The sequence below is a fragment of the Platichthys flesus genome, chromosome 20 (assembly GCF_949316205.1).
Source record: "Platichthys flesus chromosome 20, fPlaFle2.1, whole genome shotgun sequence".
NCBI lineage: Eukaryota > Metazoa > Chordata > Actinopteri > Pleuronectiformes > Pleuronectidae > Platichthys > Platichthys flesus.
Genome location: NC_084964.1, coordinates 19,425,648 through 19,441,984, shown reverse-complemented (window position 1 = coordinate 19,441,984; position 16,337 = coordinate 19,425,648). Strand labels below are relative to the sequence as shown.

General features: G+C 48.3%; 2 protein-coding genes across 3 annotated transcripts in view; one reads left to right on the top strand and one right to left on the bottom strand.

The window, feature by feature from the left end:
• The first annotated feature begins 1,469 nt into the window (after window positions 1-1,469).
• On the top strand, window positions 1,470-4,022 carry LOC133976167 (testis-expressed protein 47). The gene is made up of 6 exons (XM_062414298.1): window positions 1,470-1,897; window positions 1,996-2,060; window positions 2,660-2,738; window positions 2,944-3,075; window positions 3,151-3,298; window positions 3,407-4,022. Exons 1-6 carry the CDS (start codon window positions 1,847-1,849, stop codon window positions 3,442-3,444), a joined length of 513 nt encoding a protein of 170 aa, XP_062270282.1. The 5' UTR covers window positions 1,470-1,846; the 3' UTR covers window positions 3,445-4,022.
• Window positions 4,023-6,984: 2,962 nt separating this feature from the next.
• The window catches only part of LOC133976143 (rho GTPase-activating protein 44-like), a 43,595-nt gene continuing 34,242 nt past the window's right edge, over window positions 6,985-16,337 (bottom strand). Inside the window, exons 12-22 of one of the 2 annotated variants that reach the window (XM_062414259.1) lie at window positions 15,036-15,117; window positions 14,854-14,934; window positions 14,108-14,221; window positions 13,600-13,691; window positions 13,334-13,514; window positions 12,686-12,703; window positions 11,568-11,759; window positions 10,277-10,813; window positions 9,396-9,511; window positions 8,759-9,142; window positions 6,985-7,320 (exon numbers count right to left, since the gene is read on the bottom strand). In XM_062414259.1, coding sequence (XP_062270243.1) covers window positions 7,163-7,320; window positions 8,759-9,142; window positions 9,396-9,511; window positions 10,277-10,813; window positions 11,568-11,759; window positions 12,686-12,703; window positions 13,334-13,514; window positions 13,600-13,691; window positions 14,108-14,221; window positions 14,854-14,934; window positions 15,036-15,117 — 1,955 coding nt within the window. In that variant the 3' untranslated portion in view covers window positions 6,985-7,162. Of the gene's footprint in view, window positions 7,321-8,758; window positions 9,143-9,395; window positions 9,512-10,276; window positions 10,814-11,567; window positions 11,760-12,685; window positions 12,704-13,315; window positions 13,515-13,599; window positions 13,692-14,107; window positions 14,222-14,853; window positions 14,935-15,035; window positions 15,118-16,337 lie in introns of both variants that reach the window. The other variant, XM_062414260.1, reaches the window with a different exon arrangement.

Sequence of the window (16,337 nt, the reverse complement as noted above, 5' to 3'; positions counted from 1 at the left end):
AGGTATTATGTCAAATATTAGAACTTAACATTTTTATTTTACTATTATTTATTTCATTTTATTTGGAAAATAAAAAAACGGATGCTTCACTGATCTTTTTATGATTTTAATAAAAAATACACCAGAGGGAAATTTCAGTTTTAGTGTGGAATTCCCTCTGTGATCTCACAGACGTCACATCCTGCGCGTAAGACGTAATAAAGGTCAAACTAGCGCCACCTGCTGGTCATACACGAGAACAGGGTTTGTGAAATACTGTAAATATATAATAATGTATACTAAATATAATGATAATATATATAATGATAATATATGTAAATGTATACATCCTTTGATGATATAGAAGATGAGTATTAAATATCATCAAAGGACTTTCTTCACTTAGCAGAGCTGGATTCCAGGACTCACAGGTCCAGATTGATCCTGTAGAACAAAGTCCAGGTCCTGGTCCAGACTCCAGATCCTCAGCAAAAGAGAATTCAGACTCTAGATCGAGACCAGGAGCTGCCTCCTCATCTTCCTCATCCTGTTCTTCATTCATCGTCTTCATCACCATGTCACAGGTGAGTCTGAAATCACTGCGACCTACTAACAGCCAAAGGTTTTATCAACTGAAGGATAATGTGTGAACTGAATGTGACTTTGAATTGGAAACGGTTCAATTTCCATTTTATTCCTGAATCAAATGAGAAATTCAGAATCCCCCCCCCCCCCCCCCCCAACAAGGCCTCATAGCAGCAGCCAGAGCTTCAGACCCCCCCCCCCCCCCTGTTGGCTCCATCACCTGAAACACAAAGCAGCCGCGGTCGGACCGGTAGCTGCTCCACAGCTCAGGAGAACAAAGGGTTACCAGGATATGAGCTTTACAAACAAACACTGAGGCCGGCAACTCGCTGCCACTTCCCTCTCTCTGTCCGAGAGCTCGAGTCCAGACGTAGAGAAAGTTAGACGGTGGGGGGGGGGGGGGGGGGGGAAGAAGTCGGATGGAGAGAACTGACACATTGAGAGCAGAGGTGGAGAAAGAGGAGGAGGACATTGGGACTCGTTTGTTTCACCATGTCATGGAGCAGAGGAAGGATCTGCCTGATGAAGATGTGGTTGGTGTTTCACAACGTTTGTCTCTGTTGTTTTCCTGTTGCATTCTGGGATATGATGAGCACTTGTAGAGTAAGACACACATTTCTTGTTTCTGATAGCTCCTGGTTTGAATGTGTTGCAGCAACAGGGAAACAAATTTGATATAAAGCGTGTTATCACTTTAAAATGCCTGAGACGATGATCTGTGGTTGTGTGTTGACCCGTTCTGACACTTTCCCTCTGTGTCTCTGCAGAAGATAGTGCTGCAGCGGCTCATCCTGATTGGCCGGCTCCCCCACGATGTCGCTGACAGGACAGAACTGGGAGGTCAGCCAGATAATTACCTGAGAGCCACAAAGGCCGAGCGCACAATAAGCCCCGGGTCTGTTTCGCCCACACAGACAGACGCTTCAGGACGTGAAGGGTTTTCACTTTCCTCAGAAACATCCACACAGTGTTGTGCAGTTGCTTTTGAAGCAGAGACACATACTTGTTGCCTTTGTTGAAGTGTGTTACAGCCTCCACACCTCTGTGTGTGAATGTGTCTGCAGGACGTCCTTGTAAAAGCTTTGTGTGGCTGCTTCTCAGGGAGTTCCTCCATAAAGACTCAGTAAACCCCCCTGGAGACGCTGGGGGGGGGCAGCACTGAGTCGTCAGGAGGCTCAGATTCTCTGCCCTCTGCAAACTGACTGGTTCTTCTGCTGGTCTCCACACAGATCATTACAGCAGACTCCACTTCCTGTTAAGCAATCAGCACGTGTGGGATCAGATGACGGGCCTGCTGCTGGTTTATCCGACCTTTGTGCTGCACGTCATCGAGGTACGTTTTCCTCAGGGACATCTTCACAGTACCAGAGGAGGAGGAGGCTGGTGAGGTGAGATCTTCTGCTCACGGTCCAATGTGTTGATCTCTTCCAGTCGTCCAGGGACGTTCTGCTCTCGGTTCTCAAGGATCTCAGAGACATGCAGCTGCAGACAGACGGGTAACGACCACATGACCATCAGACCACACACACTCTGGACTGTAGTTCATTCTGACTCTTCACCCAGTGACGCCTACAGGGCCGCTGCAACAGGTGGGGCAAAGCAGGCGATTGTCTGGGGCCCCCAAGCTTAGAGGAGGGGGCCCCAGACATTCTATGATCGGTGTGATGTTGGATTTTTTCCTGTTGGACTCTAGAAATGCTCCGTGCAGCCTGGACCCTTCTAGTTTCAGTCCATAAACTCAGTCTAGCTTTAAATATGCACGTGTTGTATGTTTTAATTTAAAGGATCAACCAGAACCGTTTGAAGACTGAAACTGATTTGACAAACAACTATTAAATAAACTTTGAAACAATTAAAAGTTCAAAATAACTGAACTCATCAACTCAACTTTGAAACTGATGAATGAAGCAAAACAGGATTTGGTCAAAATGCTGAATCGTTCACTCGGGTTTCAAATCAAATCAAATATTAAAACTGAGCCTGATGATAACAATAAGCAGGAGAATGGATCTGTTGACTGACAGGAGGATAAACACACCTCAACGTTTGTCACTGCTTCTCTGTGACATGTGAATCCTCTACCATTCTCTCTCAGGTGCCTGATGGAGGCTGCAAAGGTGGTGTCCATGGCTCATGTCCCTCACAGCAGGACGTTCCATCAGTGGAGCTACAAGGTTTGTCTTTGCATTCAATGGAGACAAATCCAGATGTGTGAGATTAGAAATGTCCCTGTGAGCCTCCAGGATAGAGTGAAGGATTCTCTCTGTGTCCTGTGTGGACGTCCCTCCTCATTAGAAACCGATCTGTGTGTTTTCAATATGAACCGTGATCTGTTTCTCTGGATGTGGTTCGATGAGTAACTGGTGTCCCGGGCTGAAGGTGCTTGATGCAGCTGATGTGGACCCACTGAGTGAGGGGTTCGAGGAGGACGAGGACAGCACGGAGACGCTGGTTCGCAGTCTCCTGTCAGCTCTGCACCAACTGGCCGAGCACCTCAAGATGCCCAAGAAGGTTCGATTTATAACCATGAAATAATCCTGTTGTTGAGAGTTTCTCCCTCTGAGCGTGTGAACTGTGTGCTCTCAGACTGTCCCTGGATCAGTGCCGGGCACCGCTCCACAGCTGCTGGTCTCTCAGGAGCTTCCAGGGAAGCTGCTGTCTCGAGACGAGCTCCTGAGTCCAGAGGAGCAGCTGCAGACGTATGACTCGCCCGTAAACATCAGCTTGGGCTTCGGTAAGAGCTGCTGCTATTACAAAATGACTTTATGATAACTGGGCTCGTTTCTGGTGATGAATCCAGTCGCAGGAAGAGAACCTGACCATATGAAATATGTGTCAACAGGACAAGTGAACCGAAGCAGCAGCCTCAACACAGTTTAACCTTCTGGACTAAAGGTCAAAGGTGATGGCTCCTCTCACATGGAACACAAAGACACTGGACTTATAAACCCTCATCAGTTAAGAAACTAAAAATAATAAAATGAGAGAAATCAACAGGACGGGTTTAAACCAACACGTCACAACAAGAAGCACAGGAAACCCAAGTTATATAAAACGTTTTTAATAGTTTGAACATTCGGATGAGGATTATCTTTTCTTCTTCTTTTATCTTACACTCTGTTCCTCTTGGACACCGGGAGATAACACGTCAGAGAAAAAAGACATTTTCCTTTTCACCCCGAACGTTTCAGCTCCTCTACAGTTTGACACACAGAACTTTGAAGTCTTTAAAGATTCCTCGATCACTTAAAGTGTTCCCTTTTTGTTTTGGCCCCCGTTACTTGGAAGTTGAACTGAAGCAACTTGAAAAAGGAAAGATGGGAGTTGTAGTTGCGATGGCTGCATGCGTGTACTCTAAAAGCATGAAGAGTAAAAACTAACTCATGTGCAGCCGGTGTTTTTATTCCTCATCGTCTGATTTCAGTGTGAATTCATTAAAACAAGTTTTAATTTCCTAACAGACGTCTGATGTGCTTTTTATTTTTTATAAAATTTACTGGTGGAGGAAACGTTAAAGCAGAAAATACACATGAGGTGGAAACAAAAAGTAAATTATGAAAACACAACCGTGAAGGGTTGGACTTAAAAAGGGAGCACTGAGTTATTCTTCTCTTGCAAATCTCGATCTATTCACTTATTAAAAAAAAAAAAATACGCGCACATTAAGATAAAAGATGAGACATATTTCATAGGCATGATTAAAAGAAGCATGCTGCCGAGTTTCACACAGGACACGTCGAACACCTCCCTCCCTCTAAAGGACGTACACACTCACGTTTCTTATTTAAAAACCCCTCTACCCGTCTTTCACTTGAAACTAAGTCCACGACAAACACACAACCCGCCCGAACCACGGCCTATGAGGTTTCAAACATCGTCTACCACCGGTACATTCCACCTATTCATTAGAAAAGAACAGAAAATGAAAGGCCTTCGTATATTTCAGTGCTCAAAGGTCATGCTTACAAAAGCTGTAACACTGGAAAGTCTCTGCTGGACAGGGTTACTGTTAGTCAAGTTGTTTTGGATGGTTACTGTATGTACAAGCCTCGAGCTGACCCCCCCCCCCCCCCTCCAGTACAAAACACAGAGCAGCATGTGGTCACGCACAAATCCAGACACACACGCCACACGCCGCTCAACACGGCCGACAAATTCAACACAAATTCAACAACTGACGTTTAAAATATTCAAATTACCAAAAAACCCTGATTCAAACTGAGGGAATCCTGTAAAAGCTGTGAAGTGTGGGGGAGCCGAGTCGATTATCTGACCGGGTGAAGATATTGAGAGAAAGAAAAAGCACTTTGAGCTCCAGGAAATTGTGATTGATAGTTTGTTTTGTCATATTCTGACATTTTATCGACCAAATGATCAATAGATTAAGCCATAAAGTAATCTGCAGATTAAATAATGAAATATTTATACATTTTAGACAGAAATATTAAACAATTTGTGTTTTTTTTCTTTGTTTTCCTCTTGATTTGTTGTTTTTCCTACTTTCGTGCTGCACGGGCCGTTAATAAAGATGGAGGCCTCCATCGCCCCCTGGTGGCTGCTGCAGTATAGGTCATCAAATGGAAACGTCAGGATTGACTTGTGATTGGTCGCTTATGTCGTATTTGACATATTTGAGGACACAACTGTGAAGTTGTGTGTTCTGAGTTGTGGAGGTTCATCATCTATCTGTTGTGTGTTTTCAACCCGCCGATCGAGAGGTCGGGTCTCAGTCGAGAATCTGATCTGCAACCAAAGCAAGAAAATCTAAAAACTAAGAGTTAAACTCGAGTCAGTGACGGGAGATCGATTTTTAACTGATCGGATTCCAGTTGTTGTTATTCTGTGTTAATGTGGAGTTGTTGTGCTGGAACATTACTATACGTACAGTATAATGTCATACTGCTCACCATCAGGTATATTTCTCCATACAGCATTTGTATATCTCTCTCTCTCTCTCTTTATATATATATATTTAAATTTCCCCCGGGTCGGTATATACAGAACACGTATGTACAGACATTTCAGGTATTTACAAAAGTCCCATTGCACGTTAAGAGAGAGAGAGGCGGAGCAGCAGAGTGACGCTGAGGCCGTCGGTCGCGGACGTTCTCAGGACGAGAGGAAAGTCGTAGAAACGTGGAAACGACAGAACGCACATTATGACAAACTGCTGCTGTCGTACACAAACCTCGTTTCTATGAAAACTCTGCTCCATTTGTGGCGGAAAAACAATCACGACTCCTCAGACCCAGTAAAAAGTATTCAGAAATATATCTGTATAAATACTCTCATCAAAATAAACACATATACACAAGTCTTTGCTTTTGCCTCTGGGATACAAACCGAAAATATCGTGAGATCAGGGGATCGGGGCTGAGAGGGAAACTGAGCTGCAGGAGCTTCTCTTTTGTTTCTGGGTTTTTGGATGGAATATGAATTTATGTTTTGTTTCCTGCGAGCAGACGACCAATCACTGCGTCTCTGAGCTCTGACAGCCGGCGGAGATCCTCCCACATCGAGCCTGAAGAGTCACCAGAGTAGTTCTACACCGCATTAACTCAGCCAAGGAGATTGTGTTTGTTTGTTTGTTTGTTTGTTTAGATGCAGGAATATTCGTCCTTCCTTCTTTTGAACATTCATCCCTGGTGAGAAGCTGTAGATGATCTGGTGACCCGCTCCGGGCTCCTCAGCATCAAACCTCCACAATCCCTGCGTTCAGCATTTCTTCAAACTCAAATGAATCCTGGTTTGATCTCATGTAACTTCAGGTTTGTTTTATATATTTGTTATATTCTATCTGAGGAAGGTGGCGTCTTTATATCTCTGCTGTGGATACAAAATATGATCTGAGTTGATTGACAAGTTGTATACTCTGGAAATTGTACAGTATAAACAATAAATATTCAGCGGTTGATATTCTGATTGAATGTAAATACAGAGAGAAGCGAGACTGAGCCTCTTCCCAACCTGCTGCTTATTTTCCTAAACGTCTAAAACATGCATTCCTGTTTATGCTCCACGACACCAACTGTGCAGACGTCATATAATACGATAAGCAATCACAACACACTCACACACACACACTCACACACACACACACACACACACACACACACGCTCACAGTGAACACTCAGGTGGGACAGAGACTCGGGGGTTGCATGCCGACACCCCTGAGGAATGAAGGAGGGAGAAAGAGGAGAGACAGATGTACAGTACCGTGTTGCTCCTCCTCACGAGAAGGAGGCGCAGCAGCAGAGAGCAGAGAGCTCCTCCCGCCAGCTGCTTCCTGTCTCGTGTGGGGAGTTAAAGGCAATGTTGCAAGTCGATCAAATAAGGCAGAAAAACAAACATAAAACATGATTCAATAAAAAATAAACCATAAATTGTCCAACGCCCGCTGCTCTGCTTCCTGTCTAACACCTCGGGGGGGCGGGGGCAGGGGGGGGGGGGGGGGTGAAGTTCACCTCGTTGTGTTTTTATTCTGCCGGATCGAGTTGTGATGAGGAGCGACAGCCAGTTCCAGCTGCAGAGGTGAAAGGTCAATGAGTTGAGTGACACGGTGGAGGGGCGTGTCAGAGGGAACAGTGGGAGGAGTCATCATAGCACTGTGCTCTCAGACTCCTCCTCCGACTTGGTCCGGGCTTTGGTCAAACCGAGCAGCGCCAGCGAGTTCCTGAAGGGGGAGATGTGGGGCAGGTCAAAGATACCGTCCAGCTCCATGTCAATGACGGGGATGTCCAGGTTGCAGAGAGAATCTGGCAGAGCAGAGGACATAAGAAAAAACTGTTAGTGTTGTTGATGAGGACGGATCTTTCCAGATGTTCCTCACATCAGGCTGCACAGCAGTGTCACGGTATGAAGGGACCGAATGTGCACGACGAGGGAGCAGGGTGATAAATCAAAAACACAACAAAAGGATGCGGACGTGTCGTTGTGAAACCTGCTGGACTCAGACGTTACACCAGATGTTGACCCTGGTTCGTTGTGGAGGTCTGACAGATGTTGGCTGACAACAGCTGGTCATCACTAAAGTGTTGATGGGAACTTAAAAGTTGTCAAGTGTCTAAAATGTCCTTGTGCGCTGCTGCAGTATGATTTCTCTTAGCCATTAAAAACCAGCCGCAGACTAAATGTATAAACACAACATACTCATCAACTTACTTTAGTTTTACAGTATGTGGAGATTGAGTCAATTCCTACAACTCCCACAATGCACCACATCTTCATTCCCTGCTCTCATCTCTCAAAACAAAACTCTCGGTGTGAAATCAGTGGAGGAGAATCTTTACATATCTTTAATAAAACTTCAAATGCTTCAGCTTGATAATCTGAAAACATGGGGATGGAAATACAACATTTAATTAAAAAGATTTCATGTAATTTATATGAAATGGTGCATCACTGAGGTTCACACCTGATTCAGACAAACTAGTGACACTGGTGTAAAACCTCAGACGGATCAACACCTGGTGCAGCTCGGCTGAGAATGACGACAGCTCCACAGTGAAACACGTGTGATGGACGACGTGCACAGGCAGGGGGCGCTGGCTGAACAGCAGGGGGCTGTGAGGCACAACATTGTGGAGTGGAGTGTGTGGGGGGTGGGGGGGCAGTGCCTGTGAAAGCCTGGGGTGGGAGGGGTAGTGAGGCGTCCACCCTTGTCTGGTCAGACCGGACAGAGAAGCCATGCATCGCTCTCAGCCACCATGCAACAGGAAGGGAAGCTGGTGATGGGATCTGTGGGATGAGCAGGAGGCCTCAGGAGTGAGGGGGAGGAGGAGGAGGTGAGAGGGGAGGTGAGTCTTTGACACGGGAGATTCCTGCTTACCCTAAAAGTTTCCCTCACACATAGAATCACACTGAACCTGTCGCCTCATACCGCTGCAGGTGAGACAATGAGAGCAGTCGACAGGAAGGAAACAGGATTAGAACCCACGATGAGGAGATAGAGAAAAACTATCTCTGTGCCCTGGTGAGCGGACGAGCCAATAAACAAAGAGGAATGTAAAGTTCTGTGGTTATTTAGGGTTAAAACCATCATCTATTGACTGGGATCAGATGTCTTCTGAAAGCTGCTGGTCAACAACTGTTTCTAGTTCCTTCAAATAAATAAGAGCACGAGAAAGACGTGTTTTAAGTTGAAATCATTGAGCTACATCAGAATCACACATGAGCTGTGATCCGGTCCCTTACCTGTGGACATGCTCTCCCCGGGAGACAAACCGTCCAGGAGACCCGGGGACGTGTCCAGAGGCTGCGGACTGGAGCCGGGTGTGGAGGGGGGCTGAGGAGGAGGCAAGCTGGGTCTCTGCCGCGGCGGCTTCGGGGTCGGCCGGGCCTTCGTCAGAGTCCCGGCCAGCGAGGGCGGAGAGGACAGGGACGGGGTGGAGGCCATCTGGGCCTGGCAGGGGGAGCCGATGGTGGCGTATCCCTGGGGGTAGCTGAAGCCGTAAGGGGAGGGGGTGCTGGGAGGAGTGGGAGACAGGCTGACTGGAGACGGCTGACCAGTGGACTGGTCGGACATGGCTCCGGACTGGCAGTACGGGACCTTGGGCGGGATCGGGGCCAGTTTCTTTGCTGTGGAGACAAGAGAAATAAAACAGACCTCCATCATGTGAGAAATGATGTTTCTCCATCTTTTCTTATGTTAACTTTTTGCTTTAAATCAGTTTTTTAAACTTTATCGTTCCTTCATGTCGATCTGGCAGCATTCGGCTCATCATTTACATTTTAAGGGATATTCACATGACAAGACGTGTGTGAAAAAGGCTCTGAGACGCCAGAAGCTGTGACTTTAACAAACCAATGAAAGATCGAACACTCTGATCACCTCTCCTCAGGGAGTGGGGGCTGTGCTCGGAGTGCTGCGACTGGCCTCCAGGGGTCACTGTTCCCTGGAACCCCTTCTGTCCGATCACTGGGGACAGCTCCTTGTTCTTCAGGGTGCTGAGGAGAGAGGAACCAAAACACACACACACATTACAGCTGCGTGCAACTCACTTCCTCATTCATCATCAAGCCAGTTTCCATGGATCTGCAGAGCAGGGGGGGGGGGGGGGGGGCAGCTCGATGACGCTGGGTGAAGCAGCTCAAACATCTCAAATCAAACCCTGATGGCTTCATGGAGGTTTCCTTATTGGACAGAGCGGCGCAGCGTGAACGCCAGTTGGAGGAGGGGCCTGATGCTCGAGACAGAACCAGTGCACGCGGACTGACTGGTGGACGCTCTCCCACTCAGCGGATGGGGGGGGGGGGGGTGGGGTGAGCCATGCAGATGATTACACTCAAACAAACACTGTTTCTGTTCATATTCAAGGTCTGAGCCTGCAGTCTGCCGCTCAGGGTTCACTGGGCCCACTGGCATGACTCATTAACGCCCACTGGTTATACTGGGATTCACGGAAAAAGCTTTGAAATCTCCCCTGTTGCCTGGCAACCGGCTCCTGAATATCCTGGCAACACTGGAAGTTATGGATTCCATATATGCTTATTAAATTAAACACGGATCTGATAATGGAGCTCCTGAAGCGCATTGACTTCCGTGACTGACGGATACAGAACCGAGGGATTTAGTGAGAGAGAGAGAGTCGGTTTGGTGAAAGCGTATTAATCCCCCCCCCCCACAATCCTCTTCTCCCCTCCTCTCATCCCTCTCTCCTCTTTGGTCCCCGGCTGTGTGTTAGTAGTGAGTTCAGCAGGGTTTGTATTTACCTAGTCAGCTGGGCTCCTCGCTCGCGGCTACAGGCACAGGCTGCCCATGGAGGGGGGGCGGACAGGGGGGTGCTGGGGGGTTTGGGGGAGCCCAGGAACAGATCGTGACGAGTGAGAACGAGCGGGGGTTTGATGTAAAGGGCGGAGCCATTCGTTTCGGAAAGGGACGCATGCGGAGCATCGCACGGGGACGCCTGTTTGGGGAGGAGGTGCAGGGAGCTGGGTTTGGGGTTGGAGTTGACGTCAAGCTGCTGAGGGGACGGGCAAAGAGAGTGGGGGGGTGGGGGTGGCGGTGGGCTGTAGCCGGAGCGGCGGGGGGGAGGGGACGGGCCGGGAGGCACGGATTCGGGGCTGGGAGCGACGGGACGCATACCCGGAGGTGCTCGGGCGTAGAAATGGTGGTGAGGGAGTGAGAAGGACGAGCAAGAGGAGGAGGAAGAGGAGGAGGAAGAGGGGTAAGGGGGAGGCGGCCTCTCCTCCTCGGGGGAGGGCAAGGCGTAACAGGACTCCGACCAATTGGAAGATGCATCATCCGAGCTGCAATGATAAAAATATGAAGGTTTCATGGCGAAGTGAGTCTCCAGAGGCTGAACAGTGATAAACACGTTTCTGAGGAGAAGAGGGAGGTGCAGGTTGGATCCATCGTGAGGGAGGAGATCAGGGGAGGTGTTGTGTTGGGAAGGAGGAGAGGAAAAGTCTCAGGGGTGAAAAGAAAAGACACGAGAACCTCTGGAGTTCAAATAACAACAAAGAAATAGAACAGAGAAGTCACCTCATCCAGTGCAGGGCCTTGCGACAGTGGACTGTGAAGCTGCTAATGATGCTCGGACTATCGGCAAAAACAAAATACAAATATGAAACATGCACATGCAGCGATGAACCATTCCTGCTGAACTGGGGATGAACTTGTTCCCGACTTCTTCTACGCTTTGTTATCGTGACAGCGAATCAGCCGGAAGGGAACGAGGTCTTCACTCGCTGAGCGACTCGACACATTCAAGGAGGAGGAAACATCAGAAACTTAAAGAGCGATCACAGAGTTTGAAATGACATGCTTCATCCCAGGCGACGGGGGGGGGGGGGGTTCACACAGAGGTGACGAGGTGTGAGGATGAGTATTTCATGGAGGAGGGGGGGGGGCAGCAACAGACAAGGTCATTCGCCGTTCTGGCGTCAGGCCGCAGCAGCGCACGTGGCGAGGAGGGAGGAGCAGCAGCGGGTGGGAGGCGTGTGTGAGAGACGGGGGGGAGGGGGGGGGGTGAAACAGGAGGATGAGGCACAACAGCCTTACCTGGCTCGGTCACTGCTAGTGGGAGGAGGGGTGGGGGCGGGGGAGACGCAGAGTTCCCCATGGTGCTCGGGGCTGAGCGCGTCAGAGGGCGGGTGGGGGGGCAGCACGCTCGGTGGCGTGGAGGCGCTTTTACGAGCGGACGACGAGCCCCTGCGCGACACCCAACTGGTATCCATCACCCTGACTCCCATGCTGCAGTGGGACAGAGATGCAGAGGGAGGGAGGGCGTGAGGTTGAGTGGGTCGAGGGGGGGGGGTTGGAGGGGGTGTCAGGTATCCACACCCTGAGCCCAGCGTCTGGAAGAGGATCCGCCTCCCTGTCATCTACACCAGCACTGACCCTGGATCAGCCTCCAGCCTCACTGGGATGCAGGAGCCTCAACAGGAACCAGTTCTAATCAGAGTTTATCTCTCGTGTGAGCGGGGGGGGGACAGATCACAACCTGGAGTAACTGGGAGATCAGAGCCGGTCGGATGAGATGGACCAGAACACGTGAAACCGTTCGACACCAGAGGGACATGAGATCAATCCCACTCTCATGACGCTACAACCTGCAGCTGATTAGCTTAGCTTAGCATGAACACTGGTCCAAAGAAGATTCAATCCACCAATCAGCATCTTGGAAAGTCACATGGTTGGTTCCATGGTGCCGGACGGGACTTTGGTTCTGGAAGGTGAAATCTCCTTTGGACCGAGCCAGACTAACTGTTTCTACCTGTTTCCAGGCTTTTACATTGGAATAAAAGTGTACCCCCCCCCCCCCCCATCCCTTTTCTAACTGTTCCATTATTGTGACAGGACAAACAGGAAGTAGCTGAACTATGCAGTCGGCCAAGACGGAGCAACAAGAGGCTTCTGTGTTCACCGGCTCAACGAGTCCGTCCACCGCCAGAAACTGAGAAGATGCTTCTTATGTAAACACAGAGAGAAAGAGCTGCTTTGTTCATGTCTCCCAAGTGTCCACTCCACTCTGTCACACACACACACACACACACACACACACACACACACAGACACACACACACACACAGACACACACACACACTGCTCCTGTCAACGTGAGCGGAGACAGATGATGAGGTGACTGATGAAGGAGGAGGAGGAACCACATACTGTACCTTTGTATCTTCCTGATGCTGCATTGTTAGAACAGAGACAAGCACAGTGAGGACAGAGATCACGGAGTCTCGTCAACAGCATCGTTATCAAAGCTCAGCAGCCACTTGGGTCAGATCGTCCTCTGAGACCAGAGCAGAGACGGAGGAGCAGCAGAGGGACGGGGACAGGGGGGGGGGGCACACGCTGAGAGCGAGCTGTGGCGTGAAACCAAACCCACAGAGTAAAAAGGATTGTTCCATTTAGTCTTAATTAGGTCAAACTCTCCCTAATGGATTCCAGAGAATGTCCCACAGATCAGGGACACATGTGGGACAGACAGGAACATTTCATTTACATGTAAACTCCACAGATATGATTCACAGACATGAAGGAATCATCAGTGTGGTATCAACAGGAGAAGGATGATCTTGTTCTTTTCTGTTTCTCAGTTCACACCCAGACGTGGGGGGGGCATGAAGCCGCTCGGGGGGGGGGGGGGCTCTTCTCCTGCCTCACATGTCCCACAACCCTCTGCTGCTGCACGTCCCTCACATCAACACATAAAACATCAGCTGCTCCACAAACATCTGTGACACCGCTGGAAATTGAGGGTTAAAGTATTTTTGAGAGTTAATTTAAAAGCTAAATACCCAAGAGGAGAATCGTACCCATCTTTCTTGTAGAACTCCAGCATCATGTTGTCCGTGGCCACGCTGAGCGGCCGCCGGCTCTGCTCGTTCTGCCTGCGGTCCATCTGGTCCAGGTCCGGAGACGGCATCAGGCTGTAGTTGGCGTTGTGGTTGGTGTGGACTGGGCTCCCGTAGTTCCCCGTGACGTTGAACTCGATTTCTAAAGAAGAAGAATCCGTGTTTGAGTTTAGTGTCCCAGATAAAACACACAGTCTGCTTCCTCTGTGAACTGGTTCTCTCCTCACCTCCGGGGTAGAACCAGTCGGCGTGCTGGATCACCGGCTCGATGATGCCCACGATCTGCAGGGACACTGTGGTCATCATCTCCGTGATGTTGCTGCAGCAGACGGAGGACACAGGAGACACACACTTTGTTTTTATGACTGAGGAAAGTCACCGTCTGGATCTGGAGGATTTATGCTCGGGCTGCAATTAAGACATTTTCACGAGGCTGCAGACGAGAGGAGATTAAAACCATTTCAGGAATGTGGCCTATTGAAAATACTAATTAAAAGTCAGGGAGGGATAAAGAGTCAGAGAGATTTACACAGAGACACAAAGAGAGCGTCCTTCACCCTCCTCAGAATGGAAATGTGTTGACAGCACTCGTGGAACTTTGAGAATCTTCTTGAGATATCGTTTTCAAAAGAGTAAGACAGAAATCCGGAACAAGCTGAAAACATAACGCCTCCGTGTCGCTGCCACAGACACACAAGAAGGATGTTTGTGATGTGAAGTTGTCGTGTGTCCTACCCGTCGTTGTGCGTCCACAGCAGGTTCGGTCCGAGGACTATGGCGATGTTTCCAGGTGTCATCTTGTTGTCGTCCTGGTACTCGGTCAGTTTGTAGAGAAACTTGATCAAATACCTGTAAAACAACAGACACAGGGATTCAAACATGTATAACTTCAACACTAAGCCTATGCTCATGTGACCTTGACCTTTGACCTTCGAGGAGACAAACATGTTTGCAAGAATCGGATGGACGGACATAAACGGCGCAGAGGAATAAAAACACCTTGATTCAGGTGAACTTTCCTTCCTCAACTAGATCTAAATAACAATGAGGTTAATTCAACCGCTGCAGCAAACAGATATTCACTAAGCAATGACTTCATGAAATAATTGAAAAGGTCAGAAACTTATACACATGCCTCAGTGAGTTTTTAAGTTTATTAAACCTCAAAAAATGCTTCAATCATTCTTAATGTCTAGATTTATATAAATAACCTAAAACAGAGGTTTATCATATTAAACACTACTCATAATAAATGATAATGTTTCTTCATATCTTCTGGTTAAGTGAATAATCAACTGTTTGGTGAAAGCTTATTTTCAATTATTACAACAGTTACTGCAGTGTGACGTTAAAATATTAATATGAGTGATTATGGTTTCTACATTTCACTGACTGCAGCTGAATCACAAAGTGAAGACAAATGATTTGAGATGAACTGGATTATTTGATGTCAGGAGGGAAACATGGAAACTGTGACTCACTTGAAGTTGTTGTTGTTGGCGGGGGGGAGCTTCTCACAGGCGCTGAGAAGAGCCTGAAGCCTCGTGTCTTGATCTTGAATGCTGCGGAACGACAGGGGGGGGGGGGGGGGGGGGGGGGGGGGTAAATAAATAAAGCTAAAGACAAAGTTGGAACAACACCATGAACCTGAACAGATCCTCACTTCGAGGCCTGGATCCAGTCGTTGTAGAGTTCAAAGGTCATCAGAGGCTCAGGCAGCTCCCGCAGGTACGACTTCAGGGCCCCTGCAGAGGTCAACAGGAAACCGTGATAAACATGAATATATATATATATATATATATATATATATATACAGTATCATATATAATATAGATGTGTCAGCAGGAGCTCGAGGCGTCTATATGATGACCAGCGGGGAAATATCCATGAGCACGTGAGCAGGATGATGATAAACCTGCTGTGTTCTGATCGGCATATTAACGACTCAATACAGAAGCAGGTCCATGTGATGTACGGGGGGGGGGGGGTTCTCCATCACTATGAACATTCAGAATCTGTGGACGAGGGACACGACTCAGCAGGGATCAGCAGGTCAGCGTCCATGTGGAGGAAGAGGAGGCAGAACATCTCTTCATCAAGACGCATGTGTTTTAAAACCTCCTTGGACTCATTTTCTGATTCACTCAAAAACCACAAAACTGGGAGATGTAATTTTTTTGAACCCATCAGGAGGAAACCAGTAAGTCCCATTATTAAACCAGTCAGTCGTCAGTGTTTTCTGGAGCATGAGCAGGAAGACAAATGAATCCCAGTCGTGGCCACATCCCTCCCAGACCATCCCGTGTTCAACTGAGTTAGTTCCAACTGGAAATCTAATTTGTGAGCCTGTCCCACTGGAGGGGGGGGGGGGGGGATCTGCGTGCAGGCGTTCTTCCATTCAGCCTCGGTTATAACCAGTTGGCTCTTCACTGCAGACTCATCAAACCAGAGGGGCCGGCTGTGGTTTCAAGATAATTCTTGGTATCTAATGTGTTTAGCACCGATCGCACACACGACATGCCAGTAAATACACAGACTGACGTGCACGTAGACACACACACACACACAAACACACACGCAGACAGAATGACAGCAGATGTCTCCCGGGGAGGGAAACCCTGACTTGGTTTCGTTTGTGTTCCATCCCACGAACGCAGCCGACCAGGGAGAGGAGAGAGGCCACTTCCACCAACAAGTTCTGCTGTGTGTGTGTGTGTAGGGGGGGGGGGGGGGGGATCATTTGTCTATTTGTTGTGATAGAGGAGGTGGGTCTCACACTGAGCATTTTATCAGGAACACCCACACACCTGTTTATTCAGTCAGGGGGCAACAGTGCAGAAACTATTGCTTTTGAGCCTCATTGACATTGACCTTTGACCTTTGACAAACAAATGACTTACTACAACTTCTTACTCAGGTCAAAGTCATCCATCGTACCACATTTGAAGAAATTGCCTAGTTTTAG